Source organism: Oryx dammah, unplaced genomic scaffold, assembly GCF_014754425.2.
Source record: "Oryx dammah isolate SB20612 unplaced genomic scaffold, SCBI_Odam_1.1 HiC_scaffold_2, whole genome shotgun sequence".
Taxonomy (NCBI): domain Eukaryota; kingdom Metazoa; phylum Chordata; class Mammalia; order Artiodactyla; family Bovidae; genus Oryx; species Oryx dammah.
In genome coordinates this window covers 98,412,233-98,437,740 of record NW_024070186.1, presented here as the reverse complement: position 1 = coordinate 98,437,740, position 25,508 = coordinate 98,412,233, and the positions used below count along the sequence as shown (strand labels likewise).

At 37.6% G+C, this 25,508-nt stretch overlaps 2 protein-coding genes across 3 annotated transcripts in view; both read right to left on the bottom strand.

Annotated features, from left to right (window-relative positions):
- The window catches only part of CFAP44 (cilia and flagella associated protein 44), a 127,848-nt gene that overhangs the window by 51,678 nt on the left and 50,662 nt on the right, over positions 1 to 25,508 (bottom strand). For both annotated transcript variants that reach the window (XM_040223868.1, XM_040223858.1), the window contains exons 17-21: positions 24,620 to 24,862; positions 8,870 to 9,015; positions 8,038 to 8,308; positions 1,790 to 1,845; positions 1,459 to 1,621 (exon numbers count right to left, since the gene is read on the bottom strand). In XM_040223868.1, the coding sequence (XP_040079802.1) occupies positions 1,459 to 1,621; positions 1,790 to 1,845; positions 8,038 to 8,308; positions 8,870 to 9,015; positions 24,620 to 24,862 (879 nt within the window). The remainder of the gene's footprint in view (positions 1 to 1,458; positions 1,622 to 1,789; positions 1,846 to 8,037; positions 8,309 to 8,869; positions 9,016 to 24,619; positions 24,863 to 25,508) is intronic.
- LOC120851600 (G-rich sequence factor 1-like) lies at positions 2,535 to 5,407 on the bottom strand. Its single transcript, XM_040224505.1, has one exon. It carries the CDS (start codon positions 5,360 to 5,362, stop codon positions 3,920 to 3,922), a length of 1,443 nt encoding a protein of 480 aa, XP_040080439.1. The 5' UTR covers positions 5,363 to 5,407; the 3' UTR covers positions 2,535 to 3,919.

Here is a 25,508-nt window from a genome sequence, read left to right as displayed (position 1 = left end):
GGTGTCATCTGCATATTTGAAGTTATTGATATTTCTCCCGGCAATCTTGATTCCAGCTTGTGCTTCTTCCAGCCCAGCATTTCTCATGATGTACTCTGCATATAAATTAAATAAGCAGGGTGACAATATACAGCTTTGATGTACTCCTTTTCCTATTTGGAACCAGTCTGTTGTTGAAAGATTAGTCCCACAATAAAAAGCAATGAATGTTAACAACATTTACAGAGTGTACCAAGTTTAAAAAAAAAAAAAAAAAAAAAAGAACTCTCTCTACCCCAAAGCAACTACTATTACACAACTCGCTGTGCACAGGGCAGAAGTTCATGGCCCCTGTTCATCAGCTGAACCTCCCCTCCCATGTGACCCCACCTAGGAAAGGCCATAATGTCTTTGGTGACTTGCTGATAAAACCAAGTCCAGCTTGAATATTCTTCACCAAAGGGGCCATTTCCCCCATGAGGATACTTAGGGACCTCATGTTTCTTTACTTCACTCCTGGAAAAATAACAGGGCCCTCATTCACACTAAATTGCAAGTAATTATTTTTTCCAGATGTGTTGGTGCTCCTAGTAATGATGTATGTAAAATGCTCAGCCACAGAACTTGCCCCAGTTGTTCTTTATTTTGGATTAAGTCACCCATATTCTGCAAGTGTCAATCCTTTTATTAGTATGGTAACAAACATCTTTTAACCATTAAGTCAGTCTTTTCACCAATATGAGTTTATCAATGTGATTTAACCAATTTTTTTTTAAATGAAATTGGCTAAGTGCTTCTAGAATTATAGGACTGGGTAATCCATGGGTATAGTCAAGAAAATAAATTCTGGGCTTTTATTTGATTAGGTTCTTGATAGTAATTCCATTTAAGATAACAAAAATGGGGGAAAATATTACTAGCAGTTGGAAGTGGTTGTCCCATTTGGGTCACACCGAGAAGTTTTTTTGGGCTTCCCTGGTGGCTCAGAAGGGGTTGTCAATAAGGCACAAGAGAAAAATTTAATAAAAAATCAGCTTAATTTGGTGACTGTCCCCATAGCTACAAATATACTGTCATTTTTTAGTAGCTTTGTGGATGAACCAGTTTTTATCTTTTCAATAGAGCTGTTGAATTATACAAAAGATGTCACAGAGAATCAAATTACATAGTATGTGCCTATCCAACAGATAACTTGCTTAGGTATGATAATGATTGGTAACCAGATTCAAATTTATATTTATCTTATTACCAAAAGCATGTGAAGTAGCTAAATCCAGAAGTAAACTTTGTACAAAGAGACTCATCTACATCCAAACCAACTTGTGTGACAAGTTCTCCAGTAGTTTAGCTGCCAAAACACTGACCAGCCAGGCAAGGGAAATTTAAAGATGGATTTAAGTATTCCTACTTGGTCAAATAGCAGTCTCTATTCAGAAACAGCGTATGTTAAAATTAAAATCAAATTTATTTGAGGCTTACTGTCCGTTTAAACTGCATATGTTTGGGTAATTCTTCATTCATCTGTAGTAGTTTCTGTAATTGATTCCTTAAAGCTTTGATCTGTTCTCTCTTTCCAGCCTTGATTTTTTCTACTTCTTTCATTAACTTGTCATGTTCTCTTTTTCTTCTGGCATTCTCAATACTGAAAATAGAAATTTTAAAAGATAACATACCTTTAATATAGAAATAGCAAAAGGAAAACTAGTACTTAATAATTTGGAAACTCAGTCAGCTTGGTCAGCTTTGCTAAAATGTTGATGTATTTTGCAAAAGCCCAGACCTAGTATGTATTGATCAAAAATTCCCATACCTGTAGGCTTTAGGATCTTCAATATCTTCTGGAATTGGCTCTGTTTCTATTCCAAACTGTAGGAGAAGGAATGAAAGGTTAGCCCCTCTAAATTGTATATTTCCCTTAAAAGACTTAGTAAGTAGTAAATTGAGGGGTTTTCTCTTCTAACAATTGAAGGCCTGGAAAGTACTTTCACAAAAAAATAAACTAGGGAAAAAACTTATATTTGTTTTTACTTCAGTTAAAGGGGTAAGTAGAAAAAGAAACCCAATCTCAAGTATGCAAAATGTTAATATCATCACATTCCCCTTCCAAATAGAAATTATTGATATTCATGTGTTACTAACAAAAATATGGCAAAAGAAATCCTCAAGGTCATTTATTTTCAAATACTTTTTAAAAAGCATATTCCTTTCATATATGTTTTGATTTCCTTCAAAATACCTCATGCACATACAATGAAAAACTTCAAATAAATATATTTTTAAAATTTTAAGTGTTTCACTTGACCTTATCAAAAACATTCAGTGGGAAATACACAGAATAAAATAATCCTTCTCCTTGAGAAGGATATGAAATCAGAAGTATGACTCTCCTCTTCTTAAATTAAGAAGTACTATGAAGTAAATCACTTGAAAGTACTTTGTTTAATACAGGTTCTGTCCTGAAAAATGTCTTAGGGGGCTGAAGAGGATTTATGACCCAGTGAATGAAACAAAAAGTCCTAGTTTTCTAGCTAACCTATTCTTTTTTTTTTTTTTTTCTGAAACAAGTCTTCATTTATTGACTACTTACAGTACAGCGATTTCATCTTAGCTGGTATTCGAAGATGGTTATGTTTTAAGTGAGAGAAGGCATAATCTCTCTTTCAGATACCACCTCTCAGAAATCTGGGCTAATTCAACTTTAAGAACTAGAACTGCATCTCCTGGTAACCACATGACAGTTGTCACCCTGAGAAGAGGAACAAGGCAAAGAAACTATACAGAACTTTGATTCTCCTACACAGGTGCACATAAAGTTAGTTTATTAATGACTAGTTTGAAGTCAGCCAATTTGATCCAGTATTTAAATAACAAGCTGTTTAATATTAAAGCAGAAGGTACTGCCACAATGTGACAGAAATACAGCTTTACCCATAAACCTTTCACACAATTATACATTAAATGCTATTTTTATTTAAGCAAGGCACCCCTACTTGTTCTAAAATATGGGATGTGCTACCCCACTGAAAAAGCAAATGAGGAGACAAGATTTTTTCCTACCTAGAGCTGGTTTAAATTCAAGTGAAGCCATTAATGTCCTTACAAGTCAGGACTGTTACGACATGTCACTTCACAGTTCTCAGACTACACACACCTTAAGGTTTACCCAAAAATCAAAACAAGATGATTGGGGGTGGGGGGACACTGAGATGAGGAGGGGATGGGTTAGACAACTTTTAAGTTGAGACTGTAATTCCCTCCTTAATCATACAGGCACCAATATTAAATGCCTTTAGCACAAGGCTGAAAAAGGCAAAACATTTCTAAAGACATAAAACTGCCAAATTATTGTCATTTACACTAACATGTGGTATTTTTTTTTTAATTCCTACCCCATCTAAGTAATCAAATACATCTAAAATTAAAATAACTCTGCAAAACTATAATGGATCAAGGGCCTGAAACCTTTCCTTGCTTTGGTGAGCATTTGGCTAAAATAAATCGGTATTTTATTCCATGAAAAGTTTTACATTGTATCTCTTAATTCATAAGCAAAAACCAAAACCTCAAACGGATAATTTTTAAAATGGGAGAAAGATTTTGAAGGACAGTGCTGAATAAAAATATGTAGCCTTCTGGGCCACAAATCATCTATGAAAACAAACTTCAATTATATAAAATAAAGACCAGATTTTTAAAACAGATCCTGGACAATTTAAACAAAAAAAACTAAATTCGAGGTTTGTATCATAATCCTAAACTGAATCTTTTTCTCTGAACAGTCCACTATGGAATTCTTCTTTTAAGCAATTAATCCAAAATCTTGAAATCGCTTGTCTAGCAGTTGCTGCTAAAAACTGGAACTTTAGATCCCAACTCCAAGAAAGACGTGCAAATGAAATGCTTCTTGCTTCATCCTTATTATCTGGAATCCTTTGAAGTTTTATTTTCCTTTTGGACATGAATTTAGGAACAATTCAATATACCTATGGTGAACATGGGACCGATCCTTGAGCATAGCTGCAACAGCATCCTCATGGGTATCGAAGTGCACATCAGCTTCTCCAGTGGCCTTCCCACTGGAACTGTATTCCATGGTGATTCTAACAGGCTTCAATGGAGCAAAAAAATTTATAATGTCTTGGGCATTGGCTTGGAAAGGCAATCCTCTCATGTGGACAAAATGTAGTGAAGATGTAGTTCCAAAATCAACAGCCTCTGGAAGCTTTTCTGACATCTCCTTAGGCGATTCTATTTCCTTCTCACTTTCAAAAGCTGTCATGGGTCGGATATCCTCATTTACTTCATGCTCTTCAAAGACCATTTCTGGCTCAGTTATATATTTAGCAGTGGGAGAAGATGCTATTTTCTTTCCCTTATGAGAACCAACATGTGTTCGAACTTCATTCCTTCTGCTTGGAAATATCTCTATATATCGGTTGCCAATTTCTTCCTTGTGTTTCAAAAGGGCTTGGCTGGCCATTTCTGGTTCTTCAAACTGCACATAGGCTTCTCCTGTTTTTCTTCTCCCTCTATAATCCATGACAAAAGTAATGTCTACTATATTCAGTCCTGCAAAGAAATCTACGATGTCTTTCTCGTTGCAACTATAAGGAAGTCCTCTCAAGCGAACCACGCCATCATTTACCACAGGTGCAGATTTGACATGCAGGCTCTTCATTAAGGCATCCACATCTTCATTGTTTATCTCATAGACTTCCACATACCGCTGCCCCATGTACATGCGGTGTTTTTCTAAGGCTTTTTGCACATCCTGCTCTGACTCCATTTCAATTAAGGCATCACCCCTTCGTTTCCCATCTCTATTTAAGAGGAAGTGAATTCCATTCTCACCATTGCGAATTCTGCAGTCTGAGAAAAAGCTAAGCACATCTTCTACAGTGCAAGACCACGGCAATCCTTGAGCTCGAATGAGATGAACATCATCCACTTCCTCTCCCAACTTGGACGGAGGCAATTCATACTCAGGGAGAGGTGGAAGATCCTCCAGGTAGGTAGTTTTGGATTCCTGGCTGTAGCCCCGGGCCGGGCCCGCCGCAGCCGCCGCCAGTGACTGCGGCAGCAAAGGGGAGCGCAGGGCTGGGTACGAGGCGGCAGCCGCGGCGGCGGTGGCCGCGGCCGCGGTGGGAGGGCCCGCCAGCCTCCCGGCGGTCACAGGCCCGCTCTGGAAGCCCCGCGTCTGAGAGGCGGCGGCCGCGGCGGCCCCGAGCAGCAGCAGCAGGCGGCGGCGGCCCGAGACTCCCGAGGGAAAGGAGCCGGCGGTCGAGTAGAAGGGCAGACAGGCGGCGCCGGTGCGCCGGCAGCTGCTGCAGTTGCAGCCGCAGCCCCGGAGCAGCGCCCCGAGCACCCAGCGCGTCCCGGCCATGGACTCGGGAGGCGGCGCGGGGCCTGAAGGCGGCTGCGGCGGCAGCGCCAGCGGAGAGGAAGTGCATAGCTAACCTATTCTTAAGTAAAATTGAACTTATTTTCTATTCTCTTTCATACCATATAGGTCTTTGTTTTGCTGTCATTTGTTGTAAAGAAATAATGATTCTTTTTTGATCAAGTTGATTTTTTAAGTGCTAGTCTCGATACATATAAAATATAAATCTACATTTATGTAAGACAAGATCTATGACTTTCATAAAGTGAAGTCATAAGGTCATGACTAATATCAGAGACAAGGGATGGCTAAACGTCCGTCTAGTCAAGGCTATGGTTTTTCCAGTGGTCATGTGTGGATGTGAAAGTTGACTGTGAAGAAAGTTGAGCGCTGAAGAATTGATGTTTTGAACTGTGATGTTGGAGAAGACTCTTGAGAGTCCCTTGGACTGCAAGGAGATCCAACCAGTCCATTCTAAAGGAGATCAGTCCTGGGTGTTCACTGGAAGGACTGGTGCTAAGGCTGAAACTCCAATACTTTGGCCACCTCATGCGAAGAGTTGACTCATTGGAAAAGACTCTGATGCTGGGAGGGATTAGGGGCAGGAGGAGAAGGGGACGACAGAGGATGAGATGGCTGGATGGCATCACCGACTCGATGGACCTGAGTCTGAGTGAACTCCAGGAGTTGGTGATGGACAGGGAAGCCTGGCATGCTGTGATTCATGGGGTCACAAAGAGTCGAACACGACTGAGAGACTGAACTGAACTGAATATATTTTAGTTACCATTAATTACTTAGGACAGAACTTGACTGAACTTTGTTTTTTTATTTCTCAGAGCTAAGCCCCTTGCTTCTCCAATATCAGTTGCAATTTGCAAGACTTGCCAACCATCTCATTACATCAGCTGTTTACAGCAAATAAGTTAAACAGATGTGCTTCCAAAGAGTTCCCAAACACCTGCCAATTGTTCTTCATCCTGACTGCACTCTAGAACTGCTGGGGCTGGGGAAGGGGCAAGTTTTAAAAAATACAGATGGTCTCTGACTTACGATGGTCAACTTCATGACTATTTGACTTTATGATGGTGCAAAAGCAATATGCATTTGGTAGAAAGCATACTTCAAGTTTGGAATTTTGACCTTTTCCCAGGAGATCCTCCCTCACAATGCTGGGGGCTGCTGCAGCCACACAACCACAAGGGTAAACAACCGGTACCCTCACCACTGGCTGTACCCACAAAACCATTATGTTCACTTCAGTGCAGCATTCAACAAATTATATGATATAGTCAACACTTTCTTATAAAATAGGCTTCGCAGTAGGTGATTTTGCCCAACCATACACCAATGTAAGTGTTCTAAGCACGTTTAAGTTAGGCTAGGCTAAGCTGTGATATTAAGTAGCTTAGATGTATTAAATGCATTTTCAACCTAAGATATTTTCAATTTATGATGGGCTTATCAGGACACAACCCCATTGCATCATAGGTTGAAGAAGATCTGTACTAATGCCTGGGACTCACTCTCTGAGATTCTGACCTAATTGCTCTTGAGTGGGGCTCAGGCATCTATACTTTTAAGTGCTCCCCAGTGATTCTAAAATATGTTAAGAACCTCAGACTGGTGCAGAGCTTAATGTTTTACTTTGCGTATTCAATTCTTTCTGATTTTGCCTTCTTAAAGGCTGCTTCAGTGACTTAAACACTAATTGCAGTCATAAATAAAAGGAGACCATTATAAAAATGTGGAATGGATATTTTCTATTCAGTATGGGTTTCCATGGAGAGTTGGTACTAAGTAGAAAGATAAAGATTTTCATCTTGTTTATCTATTTTGTCTTCTGGAAAATTTCTCTTCCTGAGCTGGATCTCTTTAGACAACAGTTCATTCTCCAAATTTTGCTGCAGTTAATAGAAATGAAAATTCACCTGCTCAAATCTTCCCTACTTTCTCTGCCTGTTCTTCTGAAGTGGGCTACCTGTTAAATAGGAAGCTGATGTGTTCACAGGAGTTTTAACTTTGGTTGAATACAACTCATTCTTTACAAGCTATTCTAACAGTTATTAGTGATTTTAGCCAAAGGAACCACTTTGATAACAGAAAATTTAGGTCTTGTGATAGGGTAAAGGGATATAATTTGGGGATCCAAACCCTCAATCTTCTTTACAAAGTCAGTAATGTATTCTTTTTAAGAATACAATAATTTGACTGAGTCTTTGATAACAATGTCACATTCTAATAGTAAAGACGATAATATTTTTACAACCCCTTTCAAAGGTACAAATTATGGTATACATCCCACATATGCTTCTTCAATAAGTGAATGAATAAATAGAAAGCAAAATATATCTGAAAAAAACTGCATCCTGAAAACAAAACTTTGCAAAGTGATGGAGACTTAACAGTCTTGGATGGAGTGATGGAGAAGAATTAAGAGTCTTTTTACTTGAGGGACTTCTATACCTTTAAATAATAAATCAAATGGCCTAAAGTAATAAGGTAAATTCAATATCTTTAGCATTTGATCATAGAGACACCAGAAAGGCCAAATTATAATACTGGTAGGAAGATTAGAGCGTAAGGTATTTATATCTAAATCCATCTTTAAATGAATGTGAACATTTTAACACCAAAACATTAAAATAAAGTTACCGTTACTGTTATTAGTTACATACTCTGGGAGATGGCACTTTGGCTTTCACAACTTTCTTTAACTCAAACTCAGAAAAAATGTTGAAAACAAAGATATTACTATCTGCTCCAGCAGTCACCAAGAACCGGTCATCAAAGCTAGCAGAGACGGCATTAACACGCCCACAGTTATTGTCATGCATATTGTAGTGCCAGTAGGCCTCCATGCTGGTCAATGAAGAATCATTCTTACTTAGGATATATACTCGAATTGCTCCATTTTGCATTCCACAAAACATCATTTCTCGGTCAATACTATGAAACACAAGGAAAGTACATTGTTCTTCATATTAATCTGAAAATGTTAAATTTTAAATTAATCAACAAATGGCTAAAGTTTTAACAACAAAGATGTTATGGAGTAAATTGTATCCCCACAAAATTCAGATGCTGAAGCCCTAAAAAACCATGGCAGCTCTAGTAAACTAATACAAAAGGGTAGAAAGAGAAAGAGACAATTTGAAATCTGGAGCTATTATATTTGGTCTTTAAAAGAATGATCAGCATATATGCTTAATTCTCAATTATTCAATTTGTGATTTCTCCAGAATCATTGTAACCTGGAACTTTTTTTATCTGACCACGCAGCAAAAATTGATACAATTCAATTGTGTAATAAATTCTGACAGAATGTTTGATAGAAAGGTTGAAGTAGTTTCAGGATTAGCTTTGACTCTACTTTAGTCATTTGATTTAACTAAACATTGAGTATTCCTCCATTTGGACAGATCTTTAGAAATGGTAATACTCATGATGGAAAAAACACAATAATGGGATGCAGTTTTTTTTAAAAAAGAATTCTGAAATTCTGGTCACCTGAAAGTGATAGTTGTGATGGGATTATCCTCTGTATCCTCAAGAAGACGGAAATCAAAAGGTTCATCTTTCCTTACTGTCTCATCACTGCTTTTGTCATCTGGGGGGAATTCACAGTGATACAGAAAACCAGAATCATAGCCACCCTAGAAAAGAGCAAAACAACATAGAAGATAGTATCTGAACATAAGACACATATGGCCACATGAGGAGTTTTTGATAATTTCAAATTTTAACACATACAACAGATGTCTTAAAACATATATTTTATATAACTTCTATGATTATAGATAAGTTTTATAAAGCATGTCTATTATTCATTTATATTCAGCCATACAATTATAAAAATAAAATACCTTACAATGATTCGTTCCCACTTAAAACACAAGAGAGATATCACTTCTGTCTACATACTGAATTCCATTTTATTTCAAGGATTATTCAGTATAAGTAGTATTTAACAATAGAGTTTTGTAGATCATGGTTTTCAGAGATTTCCAGTCTAGGACTTTTTTTTTTCTCTCCCTAACAGAACAACAGACTGGTTCCAAATAGGAAAAGGAGTGCGTCAAGGCTGTATATTGTCACGCTGTTTATTTAACTTATATGCAGAGTACATCATGAGAAACGTTGAGCTGGAAGAAACACAAGCTGGAATCAAGAATGCCGGGAGAAATATCAATCACCTCAGATATGCAGATGACACCACCGTTATGGCAGAAAGTGAAGAGGAACTAAAAAAGCCTCTTGATGAAAGTGAAAGAGGAGAGTGAAAAAGTTGGCTTAAAGCTCAACATTCAGAAAACAAAGATCATGGCATCTGGTCCCATCACTTCATGGGAAACAGATGGGGAAACAGTGGAAACAGTGTCAGACTTTAATTTTGGGGGCTCCAAAATCACTGCAGATGGTGACTGCAGCCATGAAATTAAAAGACACTTACTCCTTGGAAGGAAAGTTATGACCAACCTAGATAGCATATTCAAAAGCAGACATTACTTTGCTGACTAAGGTCTGTCTAGTCAAGGCTATGGTTTTTCTAGTAGTCATGTATGGATGTGAGAGTTGGACTGTGAAGAAGGCTGAGAGCCGAAGAATTGATGCTTTTGAACTGTGGTGTTGGAGAAGACTCTTGAGAGTCCCTTGGACTGCAAGGAGATCCATCCAGTCCATTCTGAAGGAGATCAGCCCTGGGATTTCTTTGGAAGGACTGATGCTAAAGCTGAAACTCCAGTACTTTGGCCACCTCATGTGAAGAGTTGACTCATTGGAAAAGACTTTGATGCTGGGAGGGATTGGGGGCAGGAGGAGAAGGGGACGACAGAGGATGAGATGGCTGGATGGCATCACTGACTCGATGGACGTGAGTCTGAGTGAACCCCAGGAGTTGGTGATGGACAGGGAGGCCTGGCATGCTGCAATTTATGGGGTCGCAAAGAGCTGGACACGACTGAGTGACTGAACTGAACTGAAGACAATTGCTAATCTTGAAAATGGCAGCTGAGAAATTAAGAAGCTGAGCAGGCAAATCTGTAGTCTCATGGGCTTAGAAAAAGGCAAAGAATTCCCAGGGTCCTCCAAGAGGAAGGAGCCATTGTAAACACATCTTCCACTGTGCTTTTCATTTTAATCCCAGAGCACTGTATCTCACATGTATGAATAAACTAGAAATAGACTGGCCCTCGCAGAAAGTAAAACCTAATTTCAAGTCATCTCAATCACTTATTGGATGAAACTGACTTAGGATTTATAGTTGCTTTTCAGAACTGAAAATAAATTTCTAGGCGATAATAGCAATATACAGAGACTCAAGTTGATGCTACAGTTTTTCATAAAGACTAGCATTCAATTAAAGAGAAAGCAAAAAAGCAACTAAGTGTATTAACAAAGTCTTGACTGAAAATCAAGAGAAAAAAACAGATCCAAGAAACAAAATTATAAGAAATATTGATAGAGGTATTTCCAAAATGGACTCCAAAACAACTATGATTAATATATTTAAGGACTTTGAAGGCAGAAAAATTTAGAAGTCACTAGGATCTATGAAAAAGTAGATAATGGGAAAAATGAAAATTCTAAAACTGAAAAATAAAATGACAGAAGTTAGACTTCAATAGATTGGTTTTAAAACAATTAGACACAGCCAAAGCTAGAGTTATGAAGCTGAAACAGGATCATAAAAAAATAGACTAAGGCAGCAGAGAGAAAATAAAGATGTAAAAATTTTTAAAAAGGAGTGTAAGATCTGTATGAGACATAATGATAAGGATTAATATACATAAAACTGGAATTCCAAAAGACCAAAAATATGGACTAGAAACAGTATTGTGATTTATAAATGTCTGAGACTTTTCTAAAACTGAATAAAAATGTGTTAAAGTACAAGAAATGCCAGTGACCCACAAGCAAGATATATTAAGAATTTATACCTTTTAACATGAATTTCGTAAAACTCCTAGAAGAGCACATAGGCAAAACATTCTGTGACATAAATGATACCCATGTTTTCTTAGGTCAGTCTCCCAACACAATAGAAGTAAAAAAGAAATACTAATAATAATGAAAACAAATGGAACCTAATCAGACTCACAAGCTTTTGCACAGCAAAGGAAACCATATAAAAAACAACAACAAAAAAAAGTCAGTCTATGGAATAGGAGAAAATATTTGCAAACAATGTGACAAGACAGGGGCTTACTCTCCAAAATATACAAACAGCTCATACAACTTCACACAGAAAAACAAACAACCCAATCAAAAAATGGGCAGAAGACTTTAATAGACATTTCTGCAAAGAAGACATATAGATGGCCAGCAGGCACATGAAAAGATGCTTAATATCACTAATTAGAGAAATAAAATTCAAAACTACAATGAAAACTAAAAATAGAATTGCTGTATGATTCAACAATCCCACTTTTGGGCGTATATCCAGACAAAACCATAATTCAAAAAGATACATGCAACCTTATGCTCATAGCAGCACTATTCAATAGCCAAAACATGGAAACAACCTAAATGTCCATTGACAGACGAATGGATAAAGAAGATGAAGTACATATGTGCAACAGAATGCTACTCAGCCATAAAGAAAATGAAATAATGCCATCTGCAGCAACATGGATGCAACTAGGGCTTATGATACTAAGTGAAGTTAACTCAAAAAGAGAAAAACAAGTATCATACTATATCACTAATATGTGGAGTCTAACATATGACACAAATGAACCTATCTACAAAACAGAAACAGACTCATAGACAGGGAGAACAGACTTGTGGTTGCCAAGGGGATGGGGGAGGGAAGGGCTGAGAGTGTAGGATTAGCAGATGGAAACTATTATATAGAGATGGATAAACAAACATGGTCCTACTTTATAGCACAAGGAAAACTATATTCAATATCCTGTGATAAACCATAATAGCAAAAGAATTTTTTTAAAGGAATATCTATATGTATATAACCAAGTCATTTTGCTGTATAGCCAGAGAGTGGCACAATATTGTAAATCAACTATATATCAATAAAAAAATAGTTTACACATTTTAACACAAAATCTTCAAAGCAATGAGAAAAAAAGATGCATAAGGTTACAAAGAAATAACAATAAGAAGATGTAGATGGTAGAATGGAAGACAAAAGATGATAAAAATATAGTTTTGAAAAGAAAATATACAGAAGAAACAAAAAAAAATTTAAGGCAAAATAGGCACAATAAGGCAAAAAAAAAAAAAAAATACCCCAAACTCATATATACATATATATATGTGGGTATATAAATAATTTGACAATGAGATGTGGGGAAGGATACACAGCATTAAACACCCAAAGATCTTTTTTCTCTAGAGCTAGTAAAGAATAAATTTCTGTGAAATTATGGGTTTCAAAGGTGGTGCTAGTGGTAAAGAACCCACCTGCCAAGGCAGGACATGTAAGAGACACAGGTCCAACCCTGGTTTGGAAAGATGCCCTGGAGAAGGGAATAGCAACCCACTCTGGTATTATTGGTATTATTGGGGTTCTAAAGGCAAGAATACTGAAGTGATTTGCCATTCCCTTCTCCAGTGGACCACATTCTGTCAGACCTCTCCACTATGACCCGCCCATCTTGGGTGGCCTCATGGGCATGGCTTAGTTTCATTGAGTCAAACAAGGCTGTGGTCCTAGCGTGATTAGACTGACTAGTTTTCTGTGAGTATGGTTTCAGTGTGTCTGCCCTCTGATGCCCTCTTGCAACACCTACCATCTTACTTGACGGCAAAATGATAGGATACTGAAAGAGGAACTCCCCAGGTCAGTAGGTGCCCAATATGTTACTGGAGATCAGTGGAGAAATAATGCCAGAAAGAATGAAGGGATGGAGCCAAAGCAAAAACAATACCCAGTTGTGGATGTGACTGGTGACAGAAACAGTCTGATGCTGTAAAGAGCAATATTGCATAGGAACCTGGAATGTCAGGTCCATGAATCAAGGCAAATTGGAAGTGGTCAAACAAGAGATGGCAAGGGTGAACGTCGACATTCTAGGAATCAGCTAACTAAAATGGACTGGAATGGATTAATTTAACTCAGATGACCATTATATCTACTACTGCGGGCAGGACTCCCTCAGAAGAAATGGAGTAGCCATCATGGTCAACAAAAGAGTCTGAAATGCAGTACTTGGATGCAATCTCAAAAATGACAGAATGATCTCTGTTCGTTTCCAAGGCAAACCATTCAATATCACGGTAATCCCAGTCTATGCCCCAACCAGTAATGCTGAAGAAGCTGAAGTTGAACAGTTCTGTGAAGACCTACAAGACCGTTTAGAACTAACACCCAAAAAAGATGTCCTTTTCATTATAGGGGACTGGAATGCAAAAGTAGGAAGTCAAGAAGCACCTGGAGTAACAGGCAAATTTGGCCTTGGAATGCGGAATGAAGCAGGCCAAAGACTAATAGAGTTTTGCGAAGAAAATGCACTAGTCATAGCACCCTCTTCCAACAAAACAAGAGAAGACTCTACAAATGGACATCACCAGATGGTCAACACCGAAATCAGATTGATTATATTCTTTGCAGCCAGAGATGGAGAAGCTCTATACAGTCAACAAAAACAAGAGCAGGAGCTGACCGTGGCTCAGATCATGAACTCCTTAGTGCCAAATTCAGACTTAAATTGAAGAAAGTAGGGAAAACCACTAGACCATTCAGGTATGACCTAAATCAAATCCCTTATAATTATACAGTGGAAGTGAGAAATAGATTTAAGGGACTAGATTTGATAAATAGAGTGCCTGATGAACTATGGACTGAGGTTCATGACATTGTACAGGAGACAGGGATCAAGACCATCCCCAAGAAAAAGAAATGCAAAAAAGCAAAATGGCTGTCTGGAAGGCTTTACAAATAGCTGTGAAAAGAAGAGAAGTGAAAAGCAAAGGAGAAAAGGAAAGATATAAGCATCTGAATGCAGAGTTCCAAAGAATAGCAAGAAGCGATAAGAAAGCCTTCCTCAGTGATCAATGCAAAGAAATAGAGGCAAACAACAGAATGGGAAAGATTAGAGATCTCTTCAGGAAAATTAGAGATACCAAGGGAACATTTCATGCAAAGATGGGCTTGATAAAGGACAGAAATGGTATGGACCTAACAGAAGCAGAAGATATTAAGAAGAGATGGCAAGAGTACACAGAAGAACTGTACGAGAAAAGATCTTCATGACCAGGATAATCACGATGGTGTGATCACTCATCTAGAGCCAGACATCCTGGAATGTGAAGTCAAGTGAGCATTAGAAAGCATCACTATGAACAAAGCTAGTGGAGGTGATGGAATTCCAGTTGAGCTATTTCAAATCCTGAAAGATGATACTGTGAAAGTGCTACACTCAATAAGCCAGAAAATTTGGGAAACTCAGCAGTAGCCACAGGACTGGAAAAGGTCAGTTTTCATTCCAATCCCAAAGAAAGGCAACGCCAAAGAATGCTCAAACTACTGCACAATTGCACTCATCTCACACGCTAGTAAAGTAATGCTCAAAATTCTCCAAGCCAGGCTTCAGCAATATGTGAACTGTGAACTTCCAGATGTTCAAGCTGGTTTTAGAAAAGGCAGAGGAACCAGAGATCAAATTGCCAACATCCGATGGATCATGGAAAAAGCAAGAGAGTTCCAGAAAAACATCTATTTCTGCTTTATTGACTATGCCAAAGCCTTTGACTGTGTGGATCACAATAAATTGTGGAACATTCTGAGAGAGATGGGAATACCAGACCACCTGACCTGCCTCTTGAGAAATCTGTATGCAGGTCAGGAAGCAACAGTTAGAACTGGACATGGAACAACAGACTGGTTCCAAATAGGAAAAGGAGTACGTCAAGGCTGTATATTGTCACCCTGCTTATTCAACTTATGTGCAGAGTACATCATGAGAAACACTGGGCTGGAAGAAGCATAAGCTGGAATCAAGATTGCCGGGAGAAATATCAATCACCTCAGATATGCAGATGACACCACCCTTATGACAGAAAGTGAAGAGGAACTAAAAAGCCTCTTGATGAAAGTGAAGGAGAAGAGTGAAAATGTTGGCATAAAGCTCAACATTCAGAAAACGAAGATCATGGCATCTGGTCCCATCACTTCATGGGAAATAGATGGGGAAACAGTGGAAACAGTGTCAGACTTTATTTTTGGGGGCTCCAAAATCACTGCAGATGGTGACTGCGGCCATGAAATTAAAAGATGCTTGCTCCTTGGAAGAAAAGTTATGACCAACCTAGATAGCATATTGAAAAGCAGAGACATTACTTTGCCCACAAAGGTCCGTCTAGTCAAGGCTATGGTTTTTCCATTGGTCATGTATGGATGTGAAAGTTGGACTGTGAAGAAAGCTGAGTGCCGAAGAATTGATGCTTTTGAACTGTGGTGTTGGAGAAGACTCATAGCTTTTCTTCCAAGGAGCAAGCATCTTTTGATTTCATGGCTATGGTACATAGGACCACAAAGAGTCAGACATGACTGAAGCAACTGAGCACGTATATTAAAATAAGGGTATATGTTATGATCTTTAGAATCACCACTAAAAATAGTAAAAAAAAAAAAAAAAAAAAAAAAAAAAAACAACCAAAAAAAAACTTATAAAGGCGGAGGAAAATGGGCGGGGGGGCCAGGGGGGGGGGGGACTACCTGATCATCTGATAGAAGGTGAAAAGTGGAATATATAACTGGAATTGGTGTGATAAATGGAAATAATAGGACAGTAGATTTAATCTAAAATATATTAGTCACTACATTAAATGTAAATGGACACAGCATTCTATTAAAATAAAGATTTTACTACAGGATTAAAAAGAAAAAGCCTAAATTTGTGCTGCTTACAAAAGATATACTTCGAAATAAGAATATCAAATGTAAAGGAAAAAGAATCATCATCAACAGCTCTGAGTTTTGGCTTAGAAACTGGGTGGATGGTTGTTCCATTTACTGAGATGGAGATAGAGCAAGTTTGCATACAGCAAGTGTGATTTTTAAAGTTCTATTTTGGACACGTTCATTTTGAGATGCCAAGTAGAGATGTCAAGTTGGATGTTCAAGGCTGAATATGAGAGGAGAGGTCAAGACTAGAGATAAACATGAGATCTGCTGACATAATTGATATTTAAAGCCATGGGACTAGATGAAATCATATAGTAAGAAGGAGGCTGCCCAAGAACTCGAACATCCTCAAGTTCTTCAAAGTTAAAAGCTAGTTCAACAAATAAGAAGCCAGCAAGAGAAGCTGAAAAGGAGTGGCCTGGCCAGCAGAAAGTGGTGTCATAGAAGCCAGGCCCCCCAAAAAAATGCTTTAAGAAAGATGGAAGGTCAACTCTATCACATGCTTCTGAGAGGCCAAATGGACAGAGAAGTGGCCACTGAGCTTTACAGTATGGAAATCTTTGATGATGTGAAATTGTGAAGATAAAAACCCAACTGGAATGGGTTAAAGACCAAATAGGAGATGAAGAAATGAAGCCAGTGATTACACACAACTCTTTCGAGAAGTTTTCCTATAAAGGAGCAATGGATGAGAAGAAAGGATGTTAAAGAAAAAATTTTAAGCTGATAAGTATTAGGAGCATGTTTATGTGCTGATGATAAGAAGTGAGTAAACAAAGAGAGATTGAGGATACAGGAGACCAGCTCATTTATTTCAGAAGTAAAACCTTTGAGAAAGTTAGAGGAGATGGGATCAAGAGGCCATTTGGAAGAGTGTCCTTGGAAAGTTGTAACAGATGAATCACCAATTGTTAACAGTAGCAGACAAACTTGTATGGATCACCACAGAACATGAGATCTAAGACTAGATAAGGAAATTCCATCTGATTGTTTTTATTTTCTCAGTGAAATGTGAGATGGGAATTCCCTGGCAGTCCAGTGGTTAGGACTCAGTGCTTTCACCGCCAGGGCCTGGCTTGAATTCCTGATAGGGGATCTAAGATCCCGAAAGCCACACAGTGCAACCAGAAACAACAAAACAGAAACAAAAAGAAAAGAAAAGGTGAGGTAAGGTTATGACTAGAAATTGAGGGAAGGTGAAAATGACTGATGGGAGAATTAGTGATCATTTGGAAAGTGGGAAAGTGGAACCAGCCTACAGTGTGAGCACTGTGAGATATGAGAATGGTGGTCACGGCTTCAAAACAAGGCTGGTTTTCTACAGCATCTGTGTGGTCCAGGCACAGAGCTGGCAAATGGGTCAAACAGGGTTAGTGTCACTGTCTCTGAACCATACCTTAACCTTGTTTGCTGGTGTAGTTTAATGGTTAAGAGTTTGGACCCAGACTGCCTGAGTCCAGATTCTGTTCCACCTCTAATTATATGACTGCAAATAAGTTACCTAACCTCTCCCTGCCATGGTTTTTTCTTATGTAAAATACAAATTATTAAGAGCACTTATTTTATAAAGTGGTCACTTAGAATGGTGCATGGTATAGAATAATCAGGTTTCCAGATTTTTGCAAATAGAAAACAGAATAAACATTAAATGAACTTATGGTAATCATTTATGATACATGCAAGTCAAATCACTATGCTATGTACCTTAAATTATACAGAGTTGCATGTTAATTATATCTCAGTAAAACTAGGGAAAAAAACTTTAAATCCAGGGTTCATGGCTAAATTTGAATTTCAGATAATCAGCAAGTTTAGTATAAGCATGTCCCATGTAATATCTGGCAACCCTAAAGCTAATAAGCATTAAATATGTTTGTTAGATAATTAGTAACTATTGCATGTTTCAAGACACTAGAACTCTATTCTACTACAGTTGTTTCTGTACCCTTCCTGATATGAGGAAGCTTCCAGAGGGCAGGAGCATGTCCTATTTATCTCTTTACCCCTTGAACCCCACACAACAGAATCCATCAAAAATTGTTTTATAAAGCACAGAAAACAAAGGGTCAAGCACTAATACATGGAATCTTAAGGTGCCTTCATCACTACTTTCCATCCTTCTTGCTGCTTGCCTCCTTAAAAAATTGCTATCAAAGACATATTTATAAGAAATGTTGAAGAGGAGTCGCATGAACTCTCATCACTCCTTACAACAACAGTCCTTAGATAGGCAGTACTCTGGCCTGGCCAAGGATCTGAGACCATTTACAACCTAGTGGTAATCTTTCACATATATTTCTTTTTTTAATATAAATTTATTTATTTTAATTGGAGGCTAATTACTTTACAATATTGTAGTGGCTTCGCCATACAATGACATGAATCCACCACAGGTGTACATGTGTTCCCCATCCTGAACCCCCCTCTCACCTCCCTTCCCATCTGATCCCTCTGGGTCATCCCAGTGCACCAGCCCTGAGCACCCTGTCTCATGCATCGAACCTGGACTGGCAATTCATTTCACATGTGATAATATACATGTTTCAATGCCATTCTCCCAAAGCATCCCACCCTTGCCTTCTCCCACAGAGTCCAAAAGTCTGTTCTTTACATCTATGTCTCTTTTGCTGTCTCACATATAGGGTCATCATTACCATCTTTCTAAATTCCATAGATATGCGTTAATATACTGTATTGGTGTTTTTCTTTCTGGCTTACTTCACTCTGTATAATTGGTTCCAGTTTCATCCACCTCATTAGAACTGATTCAAATGTATTCTTTTTAATGGCTGAGTAATATTCCACTGTGTATATGTACCACAGTTTCTTATCCATTCATCTGCTGATGGACATCTAGGTTGCTTCCATGTCCTGGCTATTATAAACAGTGCTGTGATGAACATTGGGGTACACATGTCTCTTTCAACTCTGGTTTCCTCAGTGTGTATGCCCAGCAGGGGGATTGCTGGGTCATATGGTAGTTCTATTTCTAGTTTTTTAAGGAATCTCCACACTGTTCTCCATAGTGGCTGTACTAGTTTGCATTCCCACCAACAGCGTAAGAGGGTTTCCTTTTCTCCACACCCTCTCCAGCATTTATTGCTTGTAGACTTTTGGATAGCAGCCATTCTGACTGGCATGAAATGGTACCTCATCATGGTTTTGATTTGCATTTTTCTGATAATTAGTGATGTTAAGCATCTTTTCATGTGTTTGTTAACCATCTGTATGTCTTCTTTGGAGAAATGTCTGTTTAGTTCTTTGGCCCATTTTTTGATTGGGTCATTTATTTTTCTGGAATTGAGCTGCAGGAGTTGCTTGTATATTTTTGAGATTAGTTGTTTGTCAGTTGCTTCATTTACTATTATTTTCTCCCATTCTGAAGGTTGTCTTTTCACCTTGCTTATAGTTTCCTTTGTTGCACAAAAGCTTTTAAGTTTAATTAGGTCCCACTTGTTTTTTTGCTTTTATTTCCAATACTCTGGGAGGTGGGTCATAGAGGATTCTGCTGTGATTTATGTCGGAGAGTGTTTTGCCTATGTTCTCCTCTAGGAGTTTTATAGTTTCTGGTCTTACATTAGATCTTTAATCCATTTTGAGTTCCATTTTGTGTATGGTGTTAGAAAGTGTTCTAGTTTCATTCTTTTACAAGTGGTTGACCAGTTTTCCTAGCACCACTTATTAAAGAGACTGTCTTTTCTCCATTGTATATTCTTGCCTCCTTTGTTAAACATAAGGTGTCTGTAGATGTGTGGATTTATCTCTGGGCTTTCTATTTTGTTCCATTGATCTATATTTCTGTCTTTGTGCCAGTACCATACTGTCTTGATGACTGTGGCTTTGTAGTATAGTCAGGCAGATTGATTCCTCCAGTTCCATTGCTTTGGCTATCTGAGGTTTTTTGCATTTCCATACAAATTGTGAAATTATTTGTTCTAGTTCTGTGAAAAATACCATTGGTAGCTGGATAAGGATTGCATTGAATCTGTAAATTGCTTTGGGTAGTATACTCATTTTCACTATATTGATTCTTCCAATCCATGAACATGGTATATTTCTCCATCTATTTGTGTCCTCTTTGATTTCTTTCCTCAGTGTTTCATAGTTTTCTATATATAGGTCTTTTGTTTCTTTAGGTAGATATATTCCTAAGTATGTTATTCTTTACGTTGTAATGGTGAATGGGGTTGTTTCCTTAATTTCTCTTTCTGTTTTCTCAGTTAGTGGATAGGAATGCAAGGGATTTCTTTGTGTTAATTTTATATCCTACAACTTTACTATATTCATTGATTAGCTCTAGTAACTTTCTGGTGGAGTCTTTAGGGTTTTCTATGTAGAGGATCATGTCATCTGCAAACAGTGAGAGTTTTACTCCTTCTTTTCCAATCTGGATTCCTTTTATTTCTTTTTCTCTTCTGATTGCTGTGGCCAAAACTTCCAGTAGTGGTGAGAGTGGGCACCCTTGTCTTGTTCCTGACTTTAGGGAAAATGCTTTCAATTTTTCACCATGGAGGATAACGTTTGCTGTGGGTTTGTCATATATAGCTTTTATTATGTTGAGGTATGTTCCTTCTATTCCTGCTTTCTGGAGGGTTTTTATCATAAATGGATGTTGAATATTGTCAAAGGCTTTCTCTGCATCTATTGAGATAATCATATGGTTTTATCTTTCAATTTGTTAATGTGAGGTATTACATTGATTGATTTGCAGATATTGAAGAATACTTGCATCCCTGGGATAAAGCCCACTTGGTCATGATGTATGATCTTTTTAATATGTTGTTGGATTCTGTTTGCTAGAATTTTGTTAAGGATTTTTGCATCTATGTTCATCAGTGATATTGGCCTGTAGTTTTCTTTTTTTGTGGCATCTTTGTCAGGTTTTGGTATTAGGGTGATGGTGGCCTCATAGAATGAGTTTGGAAGTTTACCTTCCTCTGTAATTTTCTGGAAGAGTTTGAGTAGGATAGGTGTTAGCTCTTCTCTAAATTTTTGGTAGAAGTCAGCTGTGAAGCTGTCTGGTCCTGGGCTTTTGTTTGCTAGAAGATTTCTGATTACAGTTTCAATTTCTGTGCTTGTGATGGTCTGTTAAGATTTTCTATTTCTTTGTGGTTTAGTTTTGGAAAGTTGTACTTTTCTAAGAATTTGTCCATTTCTTCCACGTTGTCTATTTTATTGGCATATAATTGCTGATAGTAGTCTCTTATGAGCCTTTGTATTTCTGTGTTGTCTGTTGTAATCTCTCCATTTTCATTTTTAATTTTGTTGATTTGATTCTTCTCCCTTTGTTTCTTGATGAGTCTGGCTAATGGTTTGTCAATTTTATTTATCTTCTCAAAGAACCAGCTTTTGGCTTTGTTGATTTTTGCTATGGTCTCTTTCGTTTCTTTTGCATTTATTTCTGCCCTTATTTTTAAGATTTTTTTCCTTCTACTAACCCTGGGGTTCTTCATTTCTTTCCTTTCTAGTTGCTTTAGGTGTGAAGTTAGGTTATTTATTTGACTTTTTTGTTTCTTGAGGTAAGCTTGTATTGCTATGAACCTTCCCCTTAGCATTGCTTTTACAGTGTGCCATAGGTTTTGGGTTGTTGTGTTTTCATTTTCATTCATTTCTATGTGTATTTTGATTTCTTTTTTGATTTCTTCTGTGATTTGCTGATTATTCAGCAACATGTTGTTCAGCCTCCATGTTGGAATTTTTAATAGTTTTTCTCCTGTAATTGACATCTAATCTTATTGCACTGTGGTCAGAAAAGATGCTTGGAATGATTTCAGTGTTTTTGAATTTACCAAGGCTAGATTTATCGCCCAGGATGTGATCTATCCTGGAGAAGGTTCCATGTGCACTTGAGAAAAAGGTGAAATTCATTGTTTTGGGGTGAAATGTCCTATAGATATCAAGTAGGTCTAACTGGTCTATTGTATCATTTAAAGTTTGTGTTTCCTTGTTAATTTTCTATTTAGTTGATCTATCCATAGGTGTGAGTGGGGTATTAAAGTCTCCCACTATTTATTGTGTTATTGTTAATTTTCCCTTTCATACTTGTTAGCATTTGCCTTACATATTGTGGTGCTATGTTGGCTGCATATATATTTATAATTGTTATATTTTCTTCTTGGATTGATCTTTGATCATTATGTAGTCCCTTTCTTTGTCTCTTTTCACAGCCTTTATTTTAAAGTCTATTTTATCTGATGTGAGTATTGCTACTCCTGGTTTCTTTTGGTCTCTATTTGTGTGGAATATCTTTTTCCAGCCCTTCACTTTCAGTCTGTATGTGTCTCTTGTTTTGAGGTGGGTCTCTTGTAGACAACAAATATAGGGGTCTTGTTTTTGTATCCATTGAGCCAGTCTTTATATTTTGGTTGGGGCATTCAACCCACTTACATTTAAGGTAATTATTGATAAGTATGATCCCATTGCCATTTACTTTATTGTTTTGGGTTTGAGTTTATACACCCTTTTTGTGTTTCCTGTCTAGAAAATATCCTTTAGCACTTGTTGGAGAGCTGGTTTGGTGGTGCTGAATTCTCTCAGCTTTTGTTTGTCTGTAAAGCTTTTCATTTCTCCTTCATATTTGAATGAGATCCTTGCTGGGTACAGTAATCTGGGCTGTAGGTTTTTTCTCTTTCATCACTTTAAGTATGTCCTGCCATTCCCTTCTGTGCTGAGGGGTTTCTATTGAAAGATCAGCTGTTATCCTTATGGGAATCCCCTTGTGTGTTATTTGTTGTTTTTCCCTTGCTGCTTTTAATATTTGTTCTTTGTGTTTGATCTTTGTTAATTTGATTAATATGTGTCTTGGGGTGTTCCGCCTTGGGTTTATCCTATTTGGGACTCTCTGGGTTTCTTGGACTTGGGTGACTATTTCCTTCCCCATTTTAGGGAAGTTTTCAAGTATTATCTGAAGTATTTTCTCATGGTCTTTCTTTTTGTCTTCTTCTTCTGGGACTCCTATGATTCGAATGTTGGGGTTTTTAACACTGTCCTGGAGGTCTCTGAGATTGTCCTCATTTCTTTTAATTCTTTTTTCTTTTTTCCTCTCTACTTCATTTATTTCTACCATTCTATCTTCTACCTCATGTATCCTATCTTCTGCCTCCATTATTCTACTGTTGGTTCCCTCCTGAGTGTTTTTTATCTCATTTGTTGCATTTTCATTATATATTGACTCTTTTATTTCTTCTAGGTTAGGGCTTTTCGCAGGATAGCTATCCCACAGTCTGGGTTGCTATCTCAAGTTAGTTCCCTCAGATTGCCCTTGGGGCATTCAGGCCCAGTCCTTACCCTAAGCAATGCAGCCCGCACCTCCCTGTCCAGACCCCGCTCGCTAGTGGTGGAAGTGAGTGTTTGGGCTCTTTCTCCACTGGGAGTTGCCTTTAGGCACGTAATCTGTGGGGTTTAAATATTTATTTATTTATTTTTCCTCCTGGTTACGTTGCCCTCTGAGATTCCAAGGCTTGCCACAGACCGCTGGTAAGAGTGTTCCCTGGTGTTTGGAAACTTCTCTCTTTTTTATACTCCCTTCCTGGGATGGATCTCCGTCCCTACCTCTTTTGTCTCTCTTTTTATCTTTTATATTTTGTCCTACCTCCTTCCAAAGACAATGAGCTGCCTTTCTGGGTGCCTGATATCCTCTGCTGGAATTCAGAAGTTGTTTTGTGGAATTTGCTCAGCGTTCAAATATTCTTTCGATGAATTTGTGGGGGAGAAAGTGGTCTCCCCATCCTATTCCTCCACCATCTTAAGACCGCACCCTTTCACATATATTTCTATGTGAATTTGTGACAAATTTATTATATAGTGAAGGAAATCTTGCTTTGCAATAGATCAATAAAATATCTTATTAGAGTCAAAAATATGTATTTAGGAGACGTAATTGTCACACTCTGGTAACATTCCCAGGAATCTGTCTCCGATTTTTCTGTGCTTCCTTATTAGCCAAGTCCCAATTTCTTTGATGGTGGTACTGTGATTACCTATTAATAAAAACAGCCATTTACCCAGATTTCCATGTGGCTACATAGCATAGTTGTAGGTAATGAAAGGTAAGCAAGTCCAGTGGATTGTGCTGCCATCATACTCAAAATTTTAAAATGACAGACTCACTTGGAAAACCTCTTAGCTCTTTGCCCTTCTATCTTTGATTTTTCTTCCCTTTGACCTTCTGAAACATGTGTGATTGTCATAGATAAAAAATATAGTAGACAGACATATAAAAGATTTTGAGATGATATTAAAAAAAACTAACACATTCATTTATCAAAATCCAAGCCTTCAATAGTAGACAACAACTGAAGTCTTAGCACGGAGTAAGGAATTAAGAATGTGATAGAAAATAATACATATATTGGATTAGGACTGAGATAAAAATTTATTACATTATTACTCACCAAAGAAATCCAGAACTTTCCTGGCTCAGAGTAAAATCCACAGAGGATGTGACAGGGGGTTGAAGGAATAAAGATTTCAGGTAAGGGCTCCTCTTCCTCCTCCTCCTCCTCCTCCCCCCCTTCTTCCTGGAGTTCCTTTTCCGCATCTTCACCCATCTCTGTTTCTAGCCTTTTCCTTCTTTCTTGCTTTTCCTTCTCCTTCAGCTCCTTTTGTTTCTTTCTCCTTTCAATTTCTATTAACCTCTTTAGCAAAAGAGATGAAGGGATTTAAGAAAAAACTGTAATTCATTCATTCACACTATTAGAAAATAGAAGATACAGCCCTAGGAAAATTCATAGCTCTAATGCAACAAGTATTTAAAAATTTGTCATTTAAAAATTATTATCAATTTGATAAGAGAATAGACTTTGTATGATTTCAATACCTTTAGACCATGAAATTTTTATACCTTGTTTTATGTCCCTGGATATGTTCCAGAGTCTGCTAGTTTATAGTCTATGGGAAATTGAACAGAATTAGTATCCTACTACTGTGTGAAAATTGTATAAATTTTAATTATGTTGAATTGGTTCACAGTGCTTTCCAGGTCTACTGTATCCTTCTACTTCTATATATATTCATTCTATTAATTTTTGAGTTTGATATTGATAAAACTCTTATCTATTTAAAAAAATAATTCTAATATATGGTAGAACTATATGTAACCTTGTTCTGTATTTTCCAAGTCTCCTGTAAATGTGATATCATACTTTCATAATTTAAAGATAAAATTTCTTTTTAATTATTATCAATTTGGGAATATATCTTTACCATTAAATTTTTAAAATCTTTGGAATGACTTTCTGCACAACTCCCACTGATCCTGGTTTTTTGTTTTATAATATTTAT